This window comes from Pongo abelii, chromosome 23 (genome assembly GCF_028885655.2).
Source record: "Pongo abelii isolate AG06213 chromosome 23, NHGRI_mPonAbe1-v2.0_pri, whole genome shotgun sequence".
In the NCBI taxonomy this organism is placed as follows: Eukaryota; Metazoa; Chordata; class Mammalia; order Primates; family Hominidae; genus Pongo; species Pongo abelii.
In genome coordinates, this window is record NC_085929.1 from 32,704,015 (window position 1) to 32,726,918 (window position 22,904).

At 45.1% G+C, this 22,904-nt stretch overlaps 1 protein-coding gene across 7 annotated transcripts in view; it reads left to right on the forward strand.

Moving 5' to 3' along the window:
* SEZ6L (seizure related 6 homolog like) overlaps positions 1–22,904 on the forward strand; it is a 215,804-nt gene that overhangs the window by 159,223 nt on the left and 33,677 nt on the right. For all 7 annotated transcript variants that reach the window (XM_024239792.3, XM_024239793.3, XM_024239794.3 and 4 more), the window contains exons 10-11: positions 13,073–13,269; positions 20,371–20,565. In XM_024239792.3, coding sequence (XP_024095560.3) covers positions 13,073–13,269; positions 20,371–20,565 — 392 coding nt within the window. The remainder of the gene's footprint in view (positions 1–13,072; positions 13,270–20,370; positions 20,566–22,904) is intronic.

Genomic DNA, 22,904 nt, shown 5'->3' on the forward strand with positions numbered 1-22,904 from the left:
CACCACACACACCACATGACACACCATGCACACACCACATGACACTACACACACCACACACACCCACACACACGCGCCACACACTACACAGGGACACATACTGCCACATACACATCCGACCTCACCAGCTGATCACGCTTCCCTCAAGGCGAGCTCTCGCACCCTGACTTAGATGTCCCAGAATGTAGAGGGCCCTGGGTTCCACTCCGTGTTTTATAAACCTGGGGAAGCTTACATCCAGAAAAAGGAAGCAATGTGGGCGGTGCCACAGAGGAAATTCATGGAAGGGCCACAGATGCCATCTGGGGTCACCCCTAGGTCTGGAAAACTGAGGCCTCAGCAGCCTATTTCTAAAGGCTTGTATCCCCCAGATCAACCCCTTCCTTGCTATTGAGTGGAGAAATGGGGAAAGTGTGTGGGTCCAACCTCCTCCACAGAGAGAGGCATGAAGTGGCTTGGTCACGGTCATTGTTAATGGACTTTTTTACGATTTGCGGATTCTGAGATTTGCATCTGGGGAAACTGAGACCCGAGCTGGGAAGCCTCTTGTCCAGTCACAGGTCAGAAAGGTGGCAGCATGAGTGCCCTTTGCTGAGGTCTCGTCACAACAGGATTTGTTGCCATGCCGCCCTTGCCCCTCAGCAGGGTGCCTAGTTCCTTATAAATAGTTTTTGTGATAGAGGAAAAAATGCTCTTGTAGTGAAATTCCTGGCATTAATTGTTATTTACAGCTCTCGACAATATTATCCCCATTTTAGAGGTGGGAACACTGAGCTCAGAGAGGCTAATCTGCTTCAAGGTCCCCCAGCTAGAATTTGAACCTGTTCTCTTAATGCTGCCTCCTGAGCTGGAGGTGAAACACCAGGGTAGTTAAGGACAGCCGTCTTTGTAGGCAAAGCAGCAGGGGAGCTGTCGGGTTTTCCTGGTCATGGTGCTGGGTGTAAAACGTTATCAGTGACGTTGCCAGAGCCTCGCCCACTGCCTTCGGAAATGGCTCAGTCCAGGGACGTGGAAATGAGAAACCGCTTGAGCTGCCCATGGGGCAGGCCCAGGGGGGCGGCAGGCCGAGAGCAGGAATCTCTTTCCTACTCTTTTTCTCTTCGGGAATAAGAGGGAAATTGAGAAAAGGGAGAAGGGAGGAGGAAATGGAGAAAAGGAAGAAAAGAAGAAAGGCGATGGAAACTGGGAGCCTCTCTGAAGTCAGGGCTGGGTATCATTCAGGCTGAAAACTCCAGGTCTGCAGCTCTCAGTCCCAGTTGCCCAGGTGAACCCCCTGGGAATGGGAGTTTTAAGCGACACTAATGCCCAGTCTCCACCCGTAGAGTTTCTGATGGCCTGATTTGTCTGGAGTGCAGCCTGGGATCAGGAGTTTTTAAACCTCCCCGGAGATTCTGATGTACAGCCAGGATTGAGAACCACAGGGTAGTGGGTTCACAGCCTGGAGTGGACAAGCGTTTTGGTGAATATTTTTGGAGAGAAACAGGGAGGAAGAGAGGGTGGAAGGAAAGGAAGAAAGAAAGAACAAAGAAGAGACTAAGAAAACAGGCCGGGCACGGTGGCTCAAGCCTGTAATCCCAGCACTTTGGGAGGCCAAGGCAGATGGATCATCTGAGGTCAAGAGTTCAAGCCCAGCCTGGTCAACATGGTGAAACCCGGTCTCTACCAAAAATACAAAAATCAGCCAGGCGTGGTGGCGGGTGCCTGTAGTCCCAGCTACTCTGGAAGCTAAGGCAGGAGAATAGCTTGAACCCAGGAGGCGGAGGTTGCATTGAGTCAAGATCATGCCATTGCACTCCAGCCTGGATGACAGAGCGAAACACCATCTTTAAAAAAAAAGAAAAAGAAAACTCATCATTTTTTGTGTGTTTTAAGGTGTCCTATTAGGGAGCCAAAGATACTGGTTTTCTATGTCCTCCCTGGAGCTGACATGGTTTCTTGTCCTGACTGCCATTTTATCAAATTAAATTGAAAGCAAATTTAATTGGGTTTCACTGGGCCAAAGGCCCCTCGACAATTCTGTGTTTCGAGAGGTGCCTGGCAAGGTTGTGCTGCATCTGAAAGGAGCACAGAGGCCTTAGGACCTGGGTCTTTGGGGCTCAGTTTACTCCTCTATGGGATTCATAATGTTTTTTCTCTGACCACCTGACTGTGTGGGTGAGGGGATCAGATGAGAAAATAGATACAAAACAACTTTAAACATGTCCCTTCTAAGGCCTTCAAAAAAAACTATAAATATTTTATCAAAGTTTTATTGCATACAATTGAATTTACAGGTTTTGATTCTTGTTTTTCCTTTCTTTAGATCCTATGATTTATTTCATCAGTATCTCTACTGTTCCATAAAGATCTTGCCTGAAGGGCAAGATAGTGTTTTCTTAGGAAAGTCATTTAATTCCTCTGAGCCTCAGTTTCCTCATCTGGAAAATGGACATAAATTCGCCGTCATTCCTTCATTTAAGTGAACTTTATTTCACCTGTGCCAAGCCCTGGGTTGGCTCCAGGGATTGGGGTGAAGACATGTACCTTCAGGGAGCCAACACAGGCAGATGAAGGTTGCTGGTCTGTTGCTCAGGCTTTGTCTTCCAACAGCGTCTGTTTGGATTCTGACTCTGCTATATAACCAGCTGCTTGAGCTTAAGCGTGTTTCCTCACCTCTGGGCGCCTCAGTTGGCTTATCTGTGAAATGGGTGTAAATAGTCATACTTACAGGGTTAGTCCGAGGATAAAATGAAATGGTGCATATAAAGTGCTTTGAAAAGCACTCGAAAACCTTAGCTAATTATTACATAGCTGTAAATGCAGGGTGGACAGAGGGATCCTGAGGAATTAGTAAGGTGTTGTCTAGCAGAGAAGAGAGGAGAGGGCTTTCCAGGTAGAGAGACTAGCATGAGCTAAGGCATGAAAGATGGAGGCTTTAAGGGTCTAGGGGCTTGGTGTACTGGATGTTTGAGACAGCAAGAGATGGGCTGAGACCCAGCTGTGGACTTCCTGGGAGGTCAGGCTGAGAAACTGGACTTTAGTCTGTGGGATAATTTTTGCGGTTTCCACAGTCCAATTCTATTACCAGCTACTTCTTCTTGTGTTACCGTTTATGTTTTCCCGAAACTGCGTGTAAATTGGCTTACTCCAACCAAAATAATGTCCATGAAATTAGAAGTTTGATGTGCAAACCATATATTTATATATTTTTCTAATTTGCATTTAAAGAAATGCATAAACATTAGACATTTTAAAGTATGTTTGCCTACCTAAAATCGTCCTGTGAATGAGGCTCGAAAAAGCCTTTTAAAGGCAAGATTTCTAAGCCCAGGGTCAAACGTTTGTTTAGAAAGGAATAAGGAAGAGAAAGGTGGCCTGCTCATCATGTCTTTCTATGCCCTCTCCGGAATATTGACTCTAGCTCAATAGTTAACAACCTCACCTACCACCTGCTCCCCACATCCAGGCTCCTGATTGGTTGGGGTAAAAAGGGCACCTGCAGGGGAAGTCTGCCCATTCCATGCTTAGGCATACACTGCCCTCTGCAGGTGAGGAGAAGGATTACATAACCAGAGATGGGTTCGCTGGTCTGTGTCAGATTCTAGTTTGCATTCTATCCTCACCTCTTCCACTCTCTAGACCCCAGTGAAAGCAATGAGGGTCGCTTAGGCTGTTTTTATCCTTTTTGAAGAGGTACTACATTCACATAATTCAAAATTCAAAAGTACAAAAAGGTCTACTGTGAAAATTGAGTTTCCCATCCTTCCCCAGCAAACAGCCCCCTCTCTGGCTCTCCTCCCTAGAGGCAATTACTTTCTTGTGTATCTTTCTCCAGATCTTTCTAAATATCTCAAAAACCATAACAGAAAGCTTTTATCTATCAAAATTAAGCCACCCAGACTAAGTAACTAGATTAACACTGGTTTTATTGCAAACTCTGTTATACCTGATCAATAATAACCACGAACAAAACACAAAGAACATTTGTTACCAAAAAATGTAAAATGTTAGGAGATAAAATCTTTTTAAAACAAGAAGTCTGGGCCGGGCGCAGTGGCTCAAGCCTGTATCCCAGCACTTTGGGAGGCCAAGGCAGGCAGATCACCTGAGGCCAGGAGTTTGAGACCAGCCCAGCCAACGTGGTGAAACCCTGTCTCCACTAAAAACACAAACATTAGCCAGGCATAGTGGCACACGCCTGTAATCCCAGTTACTTGGGAGGCTGAGGCAGGAGAATCGCTTAAACCTGGAGGGTGGAGATTGCGATGAGCTGAGATCGTGCCACTGCACTCCAGCCTGGGCAACAGAGCCAGACTGTATCTCAAAAAAGAATTTAATTTAATTTTTAAAAAACAAAGTCTGTAATACAAAAATCACAGCTATATAGGAGGAATAGCTTCTAGTGTTCTATAACACTGTAGGGTGACGATAGTTAACAATAATTTGTTGTATATTTTCAAACTGCTGGAAGAGAGTATTTTCAATGTTCCCAACACAAATAAATGATTGATGTCTGAGGTGATAGATATGCTAACTACCCTGAATTGATTTGTACACATTTTACACATGTAACGTAATATGACTTTGTACCTAATAAGTATGTACAATTGTGTGTTAACTAAAAACTAAAAATAAATAAATTGGAAGCATTTTTTTAAATAAAAGAAAAATAGGAAGCTCATAGAGAGAAGAAATATTATCTTGGTTGTGGAAAAAAGTTGGAAATCCCAGGTTTAATCAAACTAACATTAGCAGTGACGTCATAAGAACACAACAGGCACACCAGGATTGAAGGAGCAGAAAGGGATGTTTTCATCCCACAGATTTTTTTTTTTTTTTGAGACAGAGTCTCGCTCTGTTGCCCAGGCTGGAGTGCAGTGGCGCGATCTCGGCTCACTGCAACCTCCGCCTCCCAGGTTCAAGCAATTCTCCTACCTCAGCCTCCCGAGTAGCTGGGACTACAAGCGCATGCCACCATGCCCAGCTTATTTTTGTACTTTTTGTAGAGATGGGGTTTCATCATATTGGCCAAGCTGGTCTTGAACTCCTGACCTCAGGTTATCCACTCACCTTGGCCTCCCAAAGTGCTGGGATTAAAGGTGCAAGCCACTGCACCCGGTCCAGGATTTTTTTTCTTAGACAGCATCTCACTCTGTCACCCACGCTGGAGTACAGTGGTGCAATCAAAGCTCACTGCAGCCTCAACCTCCAGTGCTCAAGTGATCTTCCCACTTTAGCCTCCTGAGTAGCTGGGACCACAGGCATGTGCTACCGTGCCTGGCTAATGTTTTTATTTTTTACAGAGATGGGGGTTTTACTATGTTGCCCAGGCCGGTCTTGAACTCAAGTGATCCTCCAGCCTCGGCCTCCCAAAGTGCTGGGATTACAAGCATGAACTATCATGCCCAGCTGTACTGAATATTTTATTTGTGTTTTTTTAATTCGTATTTTCTGATACAAGACTCAATTGGAACACACTTCTTGAAAACGCATGTATGTGGCTTTCATGGGCTGTTGTATAAAATAGCCGTTCAGATCTCAAGCTTTGGCATCAACAGACCTAGGTTTGAATCTTGACCTTCCTGGTTGAGCCTCAGTTTCCTTATCTGTATAATGGAGCAAGTCTTACTTGTGAGGTTGTTTGAATGCTTGATACTTGACGGACAGCACTGTTGTTATTCAAAAGCTAATTGTGGGTCCTGGGAAATGCTTTCTCGCTATCCAATGGGACCAGTGTTTCCACTGCCCCAAGAAAGGGAGGAGTTAAAGAAGCAGCCAGAAGTGGTAACACCAAATGGCATGTCAACAAATTGCTGCTCAGGCCCTTGAAGGGACTGCAGAATGTGCCCAGAGCAGGGTCAAGGTGGGGAAGGAGAGGAGGTTGGACAAGCTGGACAAGCCAGCGGGTTGGCTTTGGAGTGGCCTCTCAGGCATGCAGAGTGTCAGGTGGCATCGGACTTGACTCTGGCGACCTACATATCCAAGAAGGATCAAGGCACAGCCAACAAGGAGCCCTAGAGGCAGGCGGGGCAGAAATCCCTTGAGGCAGCCTCCCTCTGATATCAAAGTTTTCAACTCAACCCCTGGGGAGCAAGTGCTGAAAGCAGCCAGGGCACTGGCTGAGAGGAGTCCCCTTCCCAAGGTTGGAGCAGGGAAGAGTCCAGTCGGGGTTAGGGGCCTAGGTAGGAATTGGGGTCAAAGCCACAGTCTACTCTGTGCAAGATCTGAGCCCAAAACCTGGCCTATGCCCTGAGCTGGCACTGATTCACCCAAGACACACACTCAGCATGGTGCTAAGCGCTAGGGATACAGCCAGCAGTGAGTGAGACAGGGGAGGGCCTCAGGGAGCTCCTGATCTGTTGCAGACAAGCATCCCCAGACCAATAGAGCTCTAAGTGCTGACTGAGCTCCATAAGGAGGGTGAGCACAAGAGCTGCAGCCCAGACCAGGAGGGGATGCTGGGGGCTCTGTGCAATAGTGAATCATGGAAGGCTTACACTAAGGGGTGGGTAGGAGTTTCCCAGGTGGAGAATTCAGGGCACAGGGAAAGGAATGTGGAAAGTCCCAGAGGTCACCAAGAGCATCATGCTTTGGAGAGACTGATGAGCAATGCAGTCTGGTTGGAGGTAAAATAATGGCTTGGAAGAGAGAGAGAGTCAGAAATGAGGCGGCAGGGACGGGGCAGGGGGCATTGCAAAAGATAGACCTATAGAGCCTTGAGACTAGGGTTAAAATTTTGCACCCTGTCCTAAGATGTTTCTTTTTATTAATTGAGGTGAAATTCATACAACATACAATTAGTCATTTTAACATATACTATATATATATCTCTCTCTCTCTACATATGTGATACATTTACAATATTGTGCAACCAACACTTGTATCTAGTGCCAAAACATTTCCATCATCCCAAAAACAAATTCCATACCAATGAAGCAGTTGTTCCGCATTCTTCTCCTCACCCCCTAACCCTTGATAACCACCCATCTGCCTTCTCTCTCTGTGGATTTCCCTATTCTGGATATTCCTTATAAATGGAGTCATTCAACAGGTGGCTTTTCATGGCTGGCTTCTTTCACTGCACGTCGTGTTTCTGAGGTTCACCCGTGCTGCGGCGTGGGCCAATGCTGCATTCCTTTTTATGGCTGAATAATAACTCCGCTGCACAAATAGACCGTATTTTGCTTATTCATTCATCTGTTGAGGGAACAGATCTGATTTACCTTCTGGAAAGATTCATCTGGCTGCTAAGGGGAGGAGTATCAGGGCCAGGTGGGGATGAAGTCAGGAAACCACCGAGGTGCTGTCCAACCGCCCAAGAGAAAGGTGATGATGGTCGGAGGATGGCCTGCGACAGTGACCAAGAAGAAAGAGGTGGATGTAGAGGGGGAGATGGGAGCTGAGGTCTTCTGCCAGGAGCTCACACTTTGTGCCTGTGGAAAGCCTTTCACTCTGGCACCTGAGAGAGGCCAGAGTGGGCAGGGTCTGGTCTTGGGAAGCTCTGTGGTCCTACGGGATTCTCCCAGAGGGGATCCTGCCACTCCCAATCACAGTCAGACCAAGCCTGCCTGCCTGCCAGCATCTCTCCATCTCCCCTTCATCCTAGAGTCAAACTGCCATCCCGCTTTCCTAGTGCCTCCTTGGATTGTATCTAGCTGATATCTCAATTCAGACCTCAGCAGAAAACCACACTCTGCCCCGTGGCTCTCCCTGCAGTGAACTCAACACATTTTCATCTCTGTTGCTTACGAAGGTCCGATTCCAGGGACACTAAATGCGCTTGGTAAATACATGGATGAGCAAGTGAAAATGTAAGCTCCTCTTTGCATTGAGGGGAAAAAACTAAATTGCCAGACTCTGTGTACATAATTGGAACCAGTCTGTCAAAAAAGATTCAGAAGGATGAGGCAGAGAGTAACTTGATTATTTCTCCCAATGACCCTTCAGGCACATCCTATATTATTTTTTTCCTCTGGGTGAAAGCTGCGTTTTTGTAGGTCTTCTGGTCACAATAACTGCAGTCCAGTCTGAAAATCTTATAACCCTAAGTATCATTCATTTTGAAACTTCATCTCTCCCTCAACAGTGCTCCTGTGGCTGGGAATTTTGCAGACAAGGGGCATGGGAGGTAAGGGAACAGTAGACTCTAACTTGGCTACACTGTTATGTTATAGAATATATAGAATGCTGATTTTTTTTCTATCTCTAATAGGATATTCAATGTGTGAAAGTCTCCTGAGCACAGCTGCTCTTAACTTTCCCTTTTGCTGGGGTTCTATCACCCTTTCAGTAGAAGGCCACTTTTAAGGAGACCTATAGTTGGCTTCTGCCTTCAAGGTTCACAACTAGACCCAGGAAACATAGATCATATCCCTACTGTCATCAGTGATGGGATGCTCACTGTCAATATCTGATTTTATTCTCCTTGCTCTGCCCAGAGGCAGGCAGGCAGTCCCAGTCTGATTTTATCATTTCTCTTGGTGAGCATCAAATCCAGCCACTGTTATCCAAGCCACAAAAGAAAGACACCTGCCAAGTCACCAAGAGTTCCCTTGAAGCCCTCCTCACTAGGCTTAATGTGAGGGTGATACACATTCGACCCTCCCTCCTATGATGCCCCATAGTGACCGCTTCCCTCAAGGCAGTCCTTCCTGCCAGCCTCCTCAATGGCCCAGTGCATTCTTTTCCTTCTCTTATATAAGCTAAAGGTGGGAAAAAGGGCTCAGACCAGAAGAGCTGCATCAATGGTAGTAGATGATGCCATTGGTACTCTGTCTAAGCCGTGCAATACTTGCCACCATGTGCCCATAATGACTTCCTACTGCAAGGCCCTGTCCACTTCTCCAGCATTTCTGTGATGCCATGTGGTCACATGAGCAAGCCAGAAGTGCTAGGGACTCAACACATCCAGGAGCAGCCCCCAGTCAATAAAGGATGGGAACTGGAGGATAAATACCCCAGCTCCTTCTCCCTATGGATGTGTTCTGCACCATCTCTAAAGTTCCTGCAGGACTGAACCCAAAATGCACAGTGAAACCTGCTCATCAATGCACTCTTCGTTGAGTCCTTCCCTTCTTCTTGTCTCATTTCCCCACCAGTGCTGCCTGGGATGGCCTCCCAGACAAGCCAGACTTCAAAAGACATTTGTATGTTTGCTTGATCTCTGCATCTAGAGAATCCAAATGCAATCAACAGCCAAGTATCTCTCTTTGGAAAGTGGAAATCCACTGCACCTATTGTCTTGTTCTTAGCTTAGGGAGACACTGCTAAAATTTCAGAACAACAGAAGAAATTGCATTTAATGGTCTGTTGCACACTGTTTACAATGTGAATTTATATAAGTCATGGTTTCTCAAGTTTAGCCCTATTGACATTTTGGACTAGATACTTTTTTGGGTTGAGGGGCTGTCTTGTGCACTGTAGTATGTTTAACAGCATCCCTGGCCTCCACTCACCCGTGGTACCCACCTAGTTAGGAAAAGTATGTTTCCAGACATTGCCAAATGTCACCTGTGAGGAAAACTGCCCCTAGTTGAAAACCACTGACATAAGTCATCTGATGTCATTTGGCATAAACAGAAATCCAAAGAAGGATGATGGTGGTGATGATGATGATGACGATAGTGATGATGGTGATGGTAACTATGATGATGCCAAAAATGAAAGTGGAATATAACAACATAACATTCAAATGACATCACCCAGCTTGCTCAGGTGCTAATGGTGAAGCTGGAATTTGAATCCAGACCTTCTGCCTGCCTCACCTCATCCCCAGAGCTCATGACATAGACGAGGAATATTAAGGCTGATTCATAGACAAGAAATTTCAGAAAAACCACATGCCTTCCATGAAAGTGACAAAGCTGAGAATCAAACCAAAGCTTTCTGATTTCCAAGCCAGTGTGCTCTTCCCTGCACATTGCTCCATCCTATTTTATGGAGAACAAAGAGTTGCCATATGGTTTTAAAATGAAAGCTATTTTCACCCTTGAAGACGCTGCTACTGCATTTTGGCCATTGAAGTGAAAGATAGAATAAAGCCAAGATGTGCATTGTCTGTAAACTACTGTTACCAGCGGATCAGCTGTGAAGTCGTCTTAAGGAATATATCTGCCATCTACCATGTTTCACACTAGTCTAATCCAGCACTTTCATGAACAATTGATGTTTTCATGGTACTTACAGCTAAAGAGGCCCTCCCCTACCATAGGTCCAAAGCTGACATCATTCCCACTACTTTTGCTGTCAAGTAGACTCTCTGGCAGGCTCTTTCATACCTTAGCATTTATTGAGCACCTACTGTGTGCAAGAACAAGTGGCAACTCCAGAATTTCAATATAGCAGGGGTTTAGGGGCTTCCATCTAGTTAAAAACTGTCAGGGGGTAGGAGGAGTCTGGGGGTTTTGTCTTGAAGACATGTGTGCAAAGCAAGCAGGTAGCTTTTATTTGAAGATGTTTTGGGAGTAGCATAGGGGAAACTGATGAAAATTATGGGGGCAATCAAAATCTTCCTAAGCCACCCCTTGGAGCAACTTTACATGAAGAATTATGAGAGGTATGGTGGAAGGTATTGGGGTGAATAAAATACAATCCCTGCCCTCCCAGAAGCAAACTTTCAATACCTTTCTTTGTGTTTCTGTTGTTTTGTTCTGACCACCTGAAACACCAACATGGGTAGTTGCCACCTCGCCTCCCTACTCCCGGACTAGCAGCAAACACCACTGTTGGCCATTGGATGAAGCTATCAGCAGGGAGGGCCGCTGTCAGTCTGCATCAGTTTCAGGAACTCTGCTCAGGGCTGTTTCCTGGAACACCTATCCTCTGGCATTGAATTGCTCAGTCATGCACTTCCTGTATAAAACCCTTCAGTGTCTCCCCCATCTCCTGCAAGATGATGTCCAAACGTTGAAGCTTGGCTCTTTAAGCCCTTCATGATCTAATCCCTGCAGAACTCTGCAGACTTCTACGCCTATCCGCATACCCCAGGCACACTGACCACTGGGAAAATTCTTTCAGGAACCATGGTCTTACTACTTTCTTCCCTCTGCCTTCTCCCCACCATTCATTTGTTTTGTTTTGTTTTGTTTTGTGAGATGGGTTCTCACTCTATTGCCCAGGCTGGAGTACAGTGGCGCAATCATAGCTCACTGTAGCCTCAAACTTCTGGGCTCAAGCAATCCTCCTGCCTCAGCCTCCTGAGAAGCTAGGACTACAGAGGTGCACCACCACACCAAAAAAAATTTTTTTGAGACAGGATCTCGCTTCTTTACCCAGGCTGGAGTGCAGTGGCACAATCTCGGCTCACTGAAACCTCCACCTCCCAGGTTCAAGCAATTCTCCTGCCTCAGCCTCCCGAGTAGCTGGAACTACAGGCATCTGCCACCACGCCCAGCTAATTTTTTTTTTTAGTAGAGATGGGGTTTCACCATGTTGGCCAGGAAGGTTTCGATTTCTTGACCTCGTGATCCTCCTGCCTCGGCCTCCCAAAGTGCTGGGATTATGGGTGTGAGCCACCATGCCTGGACATTTTCTTTTTTCTTTTTTTTTTTGTAGAGGCAGGGTTTCTCTTTGTTGCCCAGAATGGTCTTGAACTCCTGGCCTCAAGCAATCCTCCCACCTCATCCTCCAAAAGTGCTGGGATTACAGGTGTAAGCCACTGCACCTGGACTCCCTACTCTGTGTTTATCTGCCTCGAGGTCTCCTACTCTTTCTTGAGGTTTCAGAGCAAGAAGCATCACCTACTGCAGGAAGGCTTCCATGATGCCCCTAATCTGAGTTTGTCCTTACTTTCTCTGTCCTTACTTTGATTATAACTCCTGCCACAATCCCTGGCTTACAAATCTAAATAGATCACTACTCTGTGACCCTTCTGAGCACAGCACAGTGCCTGGCTCATAGTAGATGCTCAAAAAAAAAAAAAATTCGGGAGAAGGAGACAAGAAAAGGAGAAAGACATGAGAGAGAGAGAAGACAGAGAGAGGGAAAGAAGAAGAAAGGAAGGAAAGAAATGTGAGTTTATATCTGTCCATGATTGATGAAACCAAAGGTGAATTATCTGGCATTCTTTCAATTAGAGATCAATTTTGTCTAGCATGTCTGAGAGGGCACATGTTTCTGTGGTATAGTGAAGTGATTTCTGGATTATTAACTATCCATTGTGGTTTAATTATTTAGTGTCAAGGTGCTTTCTTGCATTGGAGTCTTTGAAAATGTGTCATCTTTTAACAGTATGAATGGTGACAGGTTTGAGCATATCCCATAAATAAGGTGCCTCCATCCCACCTCTGCCCTACCCCTTAAACATAATGGATAACTCAGTTGACTTTGAGGAATTTGCCCTGTGATAAATGGAAAGATCATTTCACCTTATATAAAAATGCAAGTTGTAATTAGCAAGCTGTCAGCAGGTTCTGCATTGAAGAAGAATGAAAGATGCAGGTCACAGCCCCAGCCTGTAGCCTGGTGCCTAACACAGAGATGTCACCTAAGAAATGGTTGCCAATAATGGGAGTTTTGAAGGCGATTCTTCTTACAATGCAGCATTTGACTTTGCAATGAGTCCCATGCAGCCAAGACCATTGCATCAATGTGTCTTCAAAAACCCAACTGACGGCCGGGCTTGGTGGCTCATGCCTGTAATCCTAGCACTTTGGGAGGCCGAGGTGGGCAGATTGCCTGAGCTCAGGAGTTGGAGACCAGCCTGGGCAACACGGTGAAACCGCATCTCTACTAAATACAAAAAAAATTAGCCGGACATAGCAGCATGCACCTGTAGTCCCAGCTACTCGGGAGGCTGAGACAGGAGAATTGCTTGAACCCAGGAGGCGGAGATTGCAGTGAGCTGAAAGTGCCACTGCACTCTAGCCTGGGTGAAAGAGTGAGACTCTGTCTCAAAAAAAAAAATGACTTACAAATCTTTGTGTCACATTTGCAGTCTATGCCAATCTTACCCTCAGCCTGGGGATAGGACACATAGCCTGGAGCCTGACACATACACACTTAAGAAATTGTGTATTGCCTGAAAAAGTTAATCAAGGGCTTACTGAATGCCCATTCTGTTTCACATGACTCTCCCTCTTCTCTGCCCTCCAAGCCTGAATCTGAGCAACAGTGACATCTTGACCATCTACGATGGCGACGAGGTCATGCCCCACATCTTGGGGCAGTACCTTGGGAACAGTGGCCCCCAGAAGCTGTACTCCTCCACTCCAGACTTAACCATCCAGTTCCATTCGGACCCTGCTGGCCTCATCTTTGGAAAGGGCCAGGGATTTATCATGAACTACATAGGTAGGTGTCTCATCTGGTCTATTTATTTTTTCTTTGTGTTTAGATTCAGGTTAAGGTGGTTTCCTCTAGGTTATTTGGCGGTTTTGTACTACAGTGATTTTTCGTTGTATTGGCACCGTCATTTTTAAGAGCCTGGGCTCTCTAGTCATGAAGACCAGGGTTTGAGCCCTAGCACGGTCATCAATGTCTGTGTGACTTTGAGAAAGTTACTGAACCTCTCTGAGCCTTCTTTTTGTCATCTGTAAGATGGGAATAGCGATACCTATTCCACAAGGTTGATATCAGGATGTAGTAGACAATGCCTTATAACTTATGTTTCATGTGTGGTCAGCTGAGAACCTGTTGTCCTCATGTTTCATTTGTGGTCAGCTGAGATCTTACATCAACATACTTCCTAATTTCTTCCCAATTTGTGCAACTTCTCAAACATCGTCTTCACCTTTTTGCCCGAACTGAAGCTCAGCTCTCCTCTAAGGCCTCTTCTTTTCCTGTAGCCTCGTTGAACAAGGACAGTCTTCCTCTCGCATTTCTTGTACTCTAGGAGCTATAGATGCAAAAGATGTCTTTCCTGATCCTCAATGTGGCCCCCAAACCATGTCTCTCCTGCTCATCCTAAAACAAACAAAACAAAAAAACAACCTGCTATCAAATTCAAGCTAAGCTCACACACTCCTATGACCCCTCCTGTGCTTTCATCCAGTCACACTCTTCCCTTCTCATTCCCCACCCTGTAACTCTCCCTCATTCATTACTGGCTCTACGACCCACCCCTTTTCAACCTTTAAACCCTAGAGGGTCCCAGGCTCCACCCTGGACTGTATCCTCTCTTCCAGCTAGGCTCATTCCCTCCATGCCCTCATTAGGTCCCATGGTTTTAAACAGTACCAATATCCATTGACCAGTTCATACTTACAACCTTGACCTTAAACTCCAAATCCATCTATCCAACTCCCTGCCAACTCCTCCCTTGCCTCCATCCAGTAGACATCTCAGATTTAACATGGCCAAACAGAATGATTTCTTTTCCTACCCACCACCACCACTACCCAACAGCATCCCCTGCTATCTGCCAATCCTAGGAAATGAGACCACAGCTCTCCTGGTTTCTCAGGCTGCTTCCTCCCTCCTTGCCCCCATATCCAATCCATCCTCTCAACTCCACTTTTCAATATGTCTCAAATCCAAGCACATGTCCCCGTCTTTCTATGGCCACCACTCTAGTCCGAACTACCAACATTCCCAGATGTCAGAGGACTGGGACACCATGAAGTCCCACTGATTCCAGCCCCAGAAGAGACTTGCACTAACAGAGGAACTGGTCCAGTCCTGTCATGTTCCAGCAGAAGAAACCCTGAACAAGCAAGGATGAAGTGTTGCTCATCAGGGGCAGAGCTGAGCTTCCATCCACGCTTCCTCATCCCCAGCTCCAAAGCTTCCTCCACCCCCAATATTTTGGGCAGCAGTGGAGAACCTGGGAGACACAGAGGGTAATTAAGACCTAACATCCTTTGACATCCAGAAGAATGGGTGAGTGGTTGCACCCCAAGAATTTCAATGGGCAGGATTCGGCCAGTGATTAGGAAATGTGCTTGCACTTCCCAGGAATTAGATTGGCATCTTGATTTCCAGGATGGAGCAGAGAAAAGGAGAATTCATCCCACCCAGCCCTCTGCCACCATCACTACCACCAAAGACCCTGTGGTTGGAGCAAGATTCCATGTCTTTGGTTCTTTCTCCCCCTTCACTTAAAGAATTGTCCATCTCAGCCGGGCGTGGTGGCTCACGCCTGTAATCTCAGCACTTTGGGAGGCTGAGGCGGGCAGATCACGAGGTCAGGAGATTGAGACCATCCTGGCTAACATGGTGAAACCCCATCTCTACTAAAAATACAAAAAAAAAAAAAAAAAAAAAAAAAAAAAAAAAAAAAAAACATTAGCCGAGTGTGGTGGCAGGCACCTGTAGTCCCAGTTACTCGGGAGGCTGAAGCAGGAGAATTGCTTGAGCCCAGGAGGCAGAGGTTGCAGTGAGCCAAGATCGTGCCACTGACTCCAGCCTGGGTGACAGAGCGAGAATCCATCTCAAAGAAAAAAAGAAAAAAGAAAAGAAAAGAATTGTCCATCTCTAACTAGGTTGGTGCAGAAGTAATTATGGTTTTTGGAGTTTTAATTTGCAAAAACTGCAATTACTTCTGCGCCAACCTAATAATATGAATTGTCCTCTCTGTACCAGCACTTGCACCTAAAAAACAAGCTACCCCCTTGACCATGGGCTGTTTCAAGAAGCCTCATGCATGCCAAAGTACGTTCCTTGCATTTTTATTTCCAGATGATGAACATTTTTCATCCCTGCCTGCTACATGTCCACCTCTCAGAGAGGCTAACACGAGTATTGATCTTCCTTTTTATGTTTCCCAGGGGCCTTTTTACCTTTGATTGTGCTGCTAAATATTTTCAGAGTGTTATTGCTACAATTTCTTGTGGGTTCCCCGCTCTTTTCTGGGCAGTGCCCTGGGCTTCAGGGGATAACTCATGTTGGCTGTCCAGGCAATGTACCCTCCAGACTCAGCTGCCTTTGGAGGAAGTCTCTGGGCTCCTGGCTCCTGTCTCTCTCCTTAGACGTCCTCTCCCTCTCCACTGAAAGATGAGGTCATGGTTTTTGCTCATTTATCTCCCCTAGTGCCCAAGTCAGTATTCCAAACCTGCATTCAGCTTGATGGCAAAAAAAAAAAAAAATCTGACTCTGACTCTATCCAAGTCTGGTCAAGGTTAACCAGAAAGTCTGGCCAGTGTTCAGTTTGGCAATATCTTGAAGAAGAAGTGTTTTTGTTAATTGAAGTTGAAACTTTTTGTGATTTGTGTGACAACTTACAGTTGGCAAGCACTTTAACATATATTATTTTATTTCATCTTCAAATGCATTATCTCCATTTTCCAGAGGATTTGGTTCACAAAAAATCACTGGACACCTCCTATATGCTAGGCTCTGCACACTAGGATATAGAGATGAATAAAATTCTCCCTACCCTTAAGGCATTAGTGGAAATGCAAAAGGCAGTCCCATTAATAGACAATATCAGGATCACAAGCTGATGCTGTGGGATAGGCAGAAAAAGGATTGCAGAGAATGTTTTTCAGGGATACACAGCTTGGCTAGTTTGGGTAACAAAAAAGAGAGAACAGTTCCTGATTGTTATTCCTGTTAGAGAAACACACAGTTAATTTTACAAGAATGGCAAATAGACAGTTCTAGCTAATTGTGATGCCACTCAGTTGCTTACTACTTATGTTGAAGACCATATTGAAAAGAACTCCAAGGAGGTCATGCCTAAAGTCTATGGCAAAGAATGTCATGATTGATCAGAGATGCCTGCCATGGGCATGAGACGGGTATTTGCTCTTCTGGTCTAGATTTTACCATACGCAGATCTAACTCCCATTCAATGGATGCATCAGATGGTAGGGTCAGGGGTTCCTGTGGTCACTAGAGAATTCTGAAGATCCTATATTGACCTAAATGCCTAAGCCCAGCTCTGGAAGGTGGCCAAAGTTAATCTGCTATGATTGCAATTAGAGCATTCCACAGGAAGACTCTGGGACTACGTGGTTCTAGAATGTGAATTCTACTCGCAATATTCACCTTTGAACAGAGAGATGCAAAGACCCATTCACTGTTTCCTGTTCTTTGCCCACTGTCTATGGCCAAATGCATGGGATGGAAGGGATTAAGAAACAAATATGAGTAAGCAGTGCTTTTTGAGAAGACTTTGGTTATTTGTCGTGTGTTTATTCCTCCAAGTCTAGGATAATAACTACGCTCCACATTGTAAGTCAACTCCAATCAAATGACAGTAGCTCTCTGGAGTGCTGTTTTGAGGATTGGGAGGTTTCCTCTTGATTCAAACAGAGGGCTGTGCTTGATTAGTGATGTCTGCCATGAGCATGAAATGGTAGATGGTGGTGTGCATTCAGTGCATTTGTACATTTCTTTTGCACAAAAATTGAACCTTGGTGCTAATCTTGTCCATGAGACTGAAACCATGACTTCAGATCCCTGTATTTCTAGCGTCTAATAAGATGCTCATAATATCTCAGTCAAACAAACAAATGAATCCATCTAACTCATCTTAGTGTTCACACAACATTATCATATCCTGCATGTTATTTAACTTTCACATTGCCCTTTGGAATAGACAATGTAATAATTCTTCACTCCACTCTGCAAATGAGAACAATGAGGTTAATTGGCATGACCGGGGTCACACCATTTATTTAAAAAAGAAAGAAGAGTAGAAAAGAAGTCTTCCAACTCCTAAGGCAGTTTTCTAATTCTTAGTAAAGTTAACAAGGGCCCATTGGAACAGACCATTCCAGAACCTCCACTTAGGGTGCTTGGTAAAAAAATACATGTTCCTGAATCAGGGTCTCTTGGGTACAAGCCCTGGAATCTGAAGAACAGGAAGGTTATAGGGCAGTTTTCTAATTATTAGCAAAGTTAACAGGGGCCCATGGGGACAGACCATTCTAGAAACCTCTACTTAGGGTACTTGGTAAAAATGCATGTTCCTGAATCAGGGTCCCTGGGGTACAGGCCCTGGGATCTGAAGAACAGGAAGGTTAAGTGACTTAGCCAAGGCCACCCGGTTAGTAAACAGTGGGGACAAGATTTAAGCCAAGCTTCTACATCGTGGCAGCAACTGAGAAATTACAAATGCAGTGGGTCCACCAAGGAGACAGGAGGTCCCACGGGAGCATGCAGCCATGGTGGCCCATATTGAAAAGTCAGACAAGCAAGCCTTTCTCCGTCTCAAAGCATTTGGCTCAAGGCAGACCACATTTCTGATGTCTACTCCCATTTCTCCCCTTTCATCCATAGTCTGAGCATCTGCAGCTGTGTCCCAAATCCAGGGCTTGGTTGATTTTTCAGAGGCCTAAAAATAGAGGCTCCTGTCCCCCCCACCAAGCAATTCTCGAAGCTATTTTCTTACCCTTCTTGCAGACACCCATGAGATCTCCTTTCCCCAAATAAAATCATGATGAAATCCCGGGAAAAGCCATTGCTTGGTTCTCAGAACGACTTTCCTGCAGACAGCGGAGGTGCTCTCCTTTCCCCAGAAGCACATAAGAACTGCAAATTAATTATACAACATAATTAGCTGGCTCCTCCAAATCTGTGCAGTGGGCACTTTGAAGCAAGAATAGTAATAGTTTGCCATGCATTGCTACCTTAGCAACAAGAGTTTGTAGGAGAAAAACAGAACAATTACAGAGAAAGACACAATAATAAGCTGTGGGTAGCATTTTCTGGAGTATGGTTCATTTTCACTAACGATATGCAATTGGATTTGAAGAATATACCAACAGTTTATTTTTATTTATTTTTGTTCAAATTGTTTTTTTTTTCTTTTCTTTTGAGACAGGGTCTCACTCTGTCACCAAACTTGGGTGCAGTGATGCCTTCATGCTCACTGCAGTCTCGAATTCCCAGACTCAAGCAATCCTCCCACCTCAGCCTCCTGAGTAGCTGGGACTACAGACACGTGCCATCATACCTGGCTCATTTTTTTTAGTTTTGTTATTGTTTTGTAGAGATGGGGGGGGCATCTCCCTACATTGTCCAAGCTGATCTCAAACTCCTGGGCTCAAGAAATCCTCCTGCCTTGGCTTCCCAAAAGTGCTGAGATTATAGGCATGAGCCACTGTGCCCAGCTTATTTTTATTTTGATAGCTAATTATTTCTCTTAATGCATATTAAAAATGCATATATTACTTATTCACCAAACTCATGGATTTATAGATATTCTTAAGATGAAGCTGAGCATATTAGTCTCCTATTGCTGTGTCATAGATTATACCCCAAATTAGCAGTAAACATTTATCATCTTGCAGTTTCTCTGGGTTAGAAATTCAGGAGCAGCATGAGTTGGATGGCTTTGTCTTGGGGTCTCTCATGAAGCTCCCATCAGGATGCCAGCCAGAGCTGCAGTCACCTGAAGGCTTGATAAGCACTGGATGATGAACTTCCAAATGGCTCACACATGTGGCTGGCAAGTCAATGCCAACTGTTGACAGGAGGCCTCAGTTTCTTTTCCCATGGGTCTCTCTGGAGGGCTGCTTGAGCATCCTCACAATATGGCAGCTGCTTCCTCCGAAGCGAGTGATTCAACAGAGAGCAAGGAGAGAATCTTAATGTTGTTATGACCTAACCTTGGAAGCCACCCAGGGCCACTTTTGCAATCTCCTATTCAGTGTTGGTAGGGACTACACAAGAGTGTAAATTCTGCTGGGCACAGTGGCTCATGCCTGCAATCTCAACACTTTGGGAGGCCCAGGCAGTAGGATTGCTTGAGCCTAAGACTTCAAGACTAACCCAGGCAACATAGCAAGAGCTCATCTCTACAGAAAAAAAAAAAAAAAAAAAAAAAAAATTATCCAGGCTGTGGTGGTACATGACTGTGGTCCCAGCTACTTGAGAGGCTGAATTGAGAGGATCACTTGAGCCCAGGAGTTTGAGGCTGTGGAGAGCTATGATCATACTCTTGTACTCCAGCCTGAGCAACAGAGACCCTGCCTGTAAAAATAATGATGATGATAATAATAATAATAATAATAATAATAATAATAATAATAATAAATGAAAAGCAAAAGTAAAATAAAAAACAAAAATAAAAAAATTTTTTAAAGAGTAAACCCTCGGAGGTGAGAGTCATCCAGTGACATCTGGTAAGCAGCGGCCACAGTGAGGCAGGTGCTGTTATAATTATTCCCTCATGAAAGGTCAAGAAACCTGAGCTGCAGAGTCAAAAAGTGATTGTCCCCCCATCACACCGTTAGTAAGTGGCAGAGCTAGGATTCTGCCTGACTCGAAATCCTAAACTGGTTTTATCAAACCAAGACAATGTTCAGTGAGTTCAGGGGCCCACAGAGAGAGGTAACCATAAAGCTTCACTATAGATGAGCTCTTGCCAGTTAAGCGATTTTGGAAGCGTGTTGCTCATTTCTAGAGGCTTTTTTTTCTCTTTGCTCATCCCTCTAGCCTTCATAAAAGGAGGCCCCGACAACAAGACTGCTTCCCCCATCTAAGGCTGACATTTCTCTTTTAAAGAGGTGTCAAGGAATGACTCCTGCTCGGATTTACCCGAGATCCAGAACGGCTGGAAAACCACTTCTCACACGGAGTTGGTGCGGGGAGCCAGAATCACCTACCAGTGTGACCCCGGCTATGACATCGTGGGGAGTGACACCCTCACCTGCCAGTGGGACCTCAGCTGGAGCAGCGACCCCCCATTTTGTGAGAAAAGTAAGAGTGGTCTTGTTTCCTTCCTCTAGGTCTCTGGGTGGCAAATCCCTTCTAGGGATCATTTTTGGGTGGGTGCAGTGGAGCTGTTTAATGTAGAATCTGGACTCCCCCTCCTCCACCAATTCACGAGCATTGCTCACAAATGTCATTTTATAGCCCTCAGTGGAATTACAGACTCAGATGCCTTCAGAAACCTGGCCCATAATGTAAACAAGTGAGATAAGCTGGGTGTGAGACATTAGGGAGTTGTGTGAACTCCAGTGAATGGGAGCGTATGTAACCTGGTGAAAAAGAACATTTGGCTGGGTGTAGTGGCTCGTGCCTGTAATCCTAGTGCTTTGGGAGGCTGAAGTGGGAGGATCACTTGAGCCCATGAGTCTGATAGCAGCCTGGGCAAATACAGTGAGACCCTATCTCTAAAAAATAATAATAAGCATAAAAATTAGCTGGGTGTGGTGGGACACACCTGTAGTCCTAGCTACTCAGGAGGCTGAGATAGAAGGATTGCTGGAAGCCAGGAGTTTGAGCTATGATTATGCCTCTGCCCTTTAGCCTGGGTGACAGAGCAAAACCCTGTTGAGAGGGGTGGCAGGGAGAGAGAGAGAGAGAAAGAGAGAGGAAGGAAGGAAGGAAGGAAAGAAAAAGAAAAGGAAGGAAGGAAGGAAGAAAGAGAGAGAGAGAAAGAAAGAAAGAAAGAGAAAGAAAGAAAGAAAAGAAAAGAAAGAAAGAAGAAAGAAAGGAGGGAAGGGAGGGAAGGGAGGAAGGGAGGAAGGGAGGGGGAGGGAAGGGGAGGGAAGGAGAGGGAGGGGAGGGAAAGGAGGGAGAGGGAAGGGGAGGGAAGGGGAGGGAAGGGGAGAGAAGGGGAGGGAGAGGGAAGGGGAAGGAAGGGGAGGGAAGGGAGCGAAGGGTAGAGAAGGGAGGGAGGGGAGGGTGAGGGAAGGGGAGGGAAGGGGAGGGAAGGGAGGGAAGGGAGGGAAGGGAGGGAAGGGGAGGGAAGGGGAGGGAAGGGAAGGAACGAAAGAGGGGAGGGAGGGAAGGAAGGAAGGAAGGGAGGGAGGGAAGGAAAAAGAGAAATGGGAGAGGAGAAGAGAGGAAGGGAGAGAAAAATCATTATTATTTAACCGTTTTAAGGGATTGGAATGAATATGAACTAGTTCCCTATAGAAGTCTTCTTACCTGCCTCATTTTTTGCCAAGAAAAGGCCCAAAGTGAGCGAATAAATTTGAATTGGGCCCCTTCTATGTGGGACTGTGTGCATTTCCATGCTGGGTCTCTCACTTATCCTCCATCCAAGACAGCAGAGACCCACCAAATCACCTCTGTTGTTCTCTCTTCTGATGAAATGAGGTCAGAAAAACCCCTTGTCACAATGGTCTCCCCACAGAAGTCGCTGGATTTCATTAACCTTTCGTTGGTTAATCTCCTGTCTTGACGTTGAAAGACATATATAGCCATATCTTAAAATTATGTTGGTAACGATGCTTACTTATAGTACCCAGGCAGTAGTAAAATGATAGAATAGAAAGTGAAAATCTTTGATGATGTTACTCTTTGGAAACAATGCCGCTGTTAAAAATTTATTCTATATTGCTTCAATTGTGTGTGTGTGTACATGCACATCATACATACATTACGTGTCACACATAGACATCTATATATGTGTCATCTGTCATATGTCAATCATAGCTCACTGCAACCTCAAGGTTTTGGGCTCAAGCAGTCCTCCCACCACAGCCCCCCAAAATGCTGGGGTTACAGATGTGAACAACCACACCCAGCTAATTTTTAAAAATTTTTTGTAGAGACAGGGGTCTTGTTATGCTGCCCAGGCTGGTCTCAAACTCCTGGCCTCAGCCTCCCAGAGAGCTGGGATTATAGGCAGGAGCCACCACACCCAGCAGATCCATTCTTACAAACTTCCTGCATCTGCTTTTTTTTCAGCTCAGAAATGTGGATATCTTTTCATATCATATATGTTGTCCAGTTTATTCTCTTTTAATTGGTTTATTGTTTTCCTTTTATCTATATTGATTTTTTAATGTGAAAAGTAATGAAAGTTTATTTTACTACATTCCAGCACTACAGAGAAAGCAGTGAAGGCTCCCCCTCACTTTGTTCTCTTTAGCAGTTGCTCAGAATTTCATGGGATGGCTATTCCATGATATTTAACTCTTTCCCTGTTAAACTATTTGCAATGTTTCCTTTTTAAAAAAAATCACAAATAATAATGCAATATGCAAACTTATCCACAGGTCTTTGGACCCTGATGCAAATTATTTGGGCAAATTCATATATATGCATACATAGTATATATATATAATATATATACAATATATTAT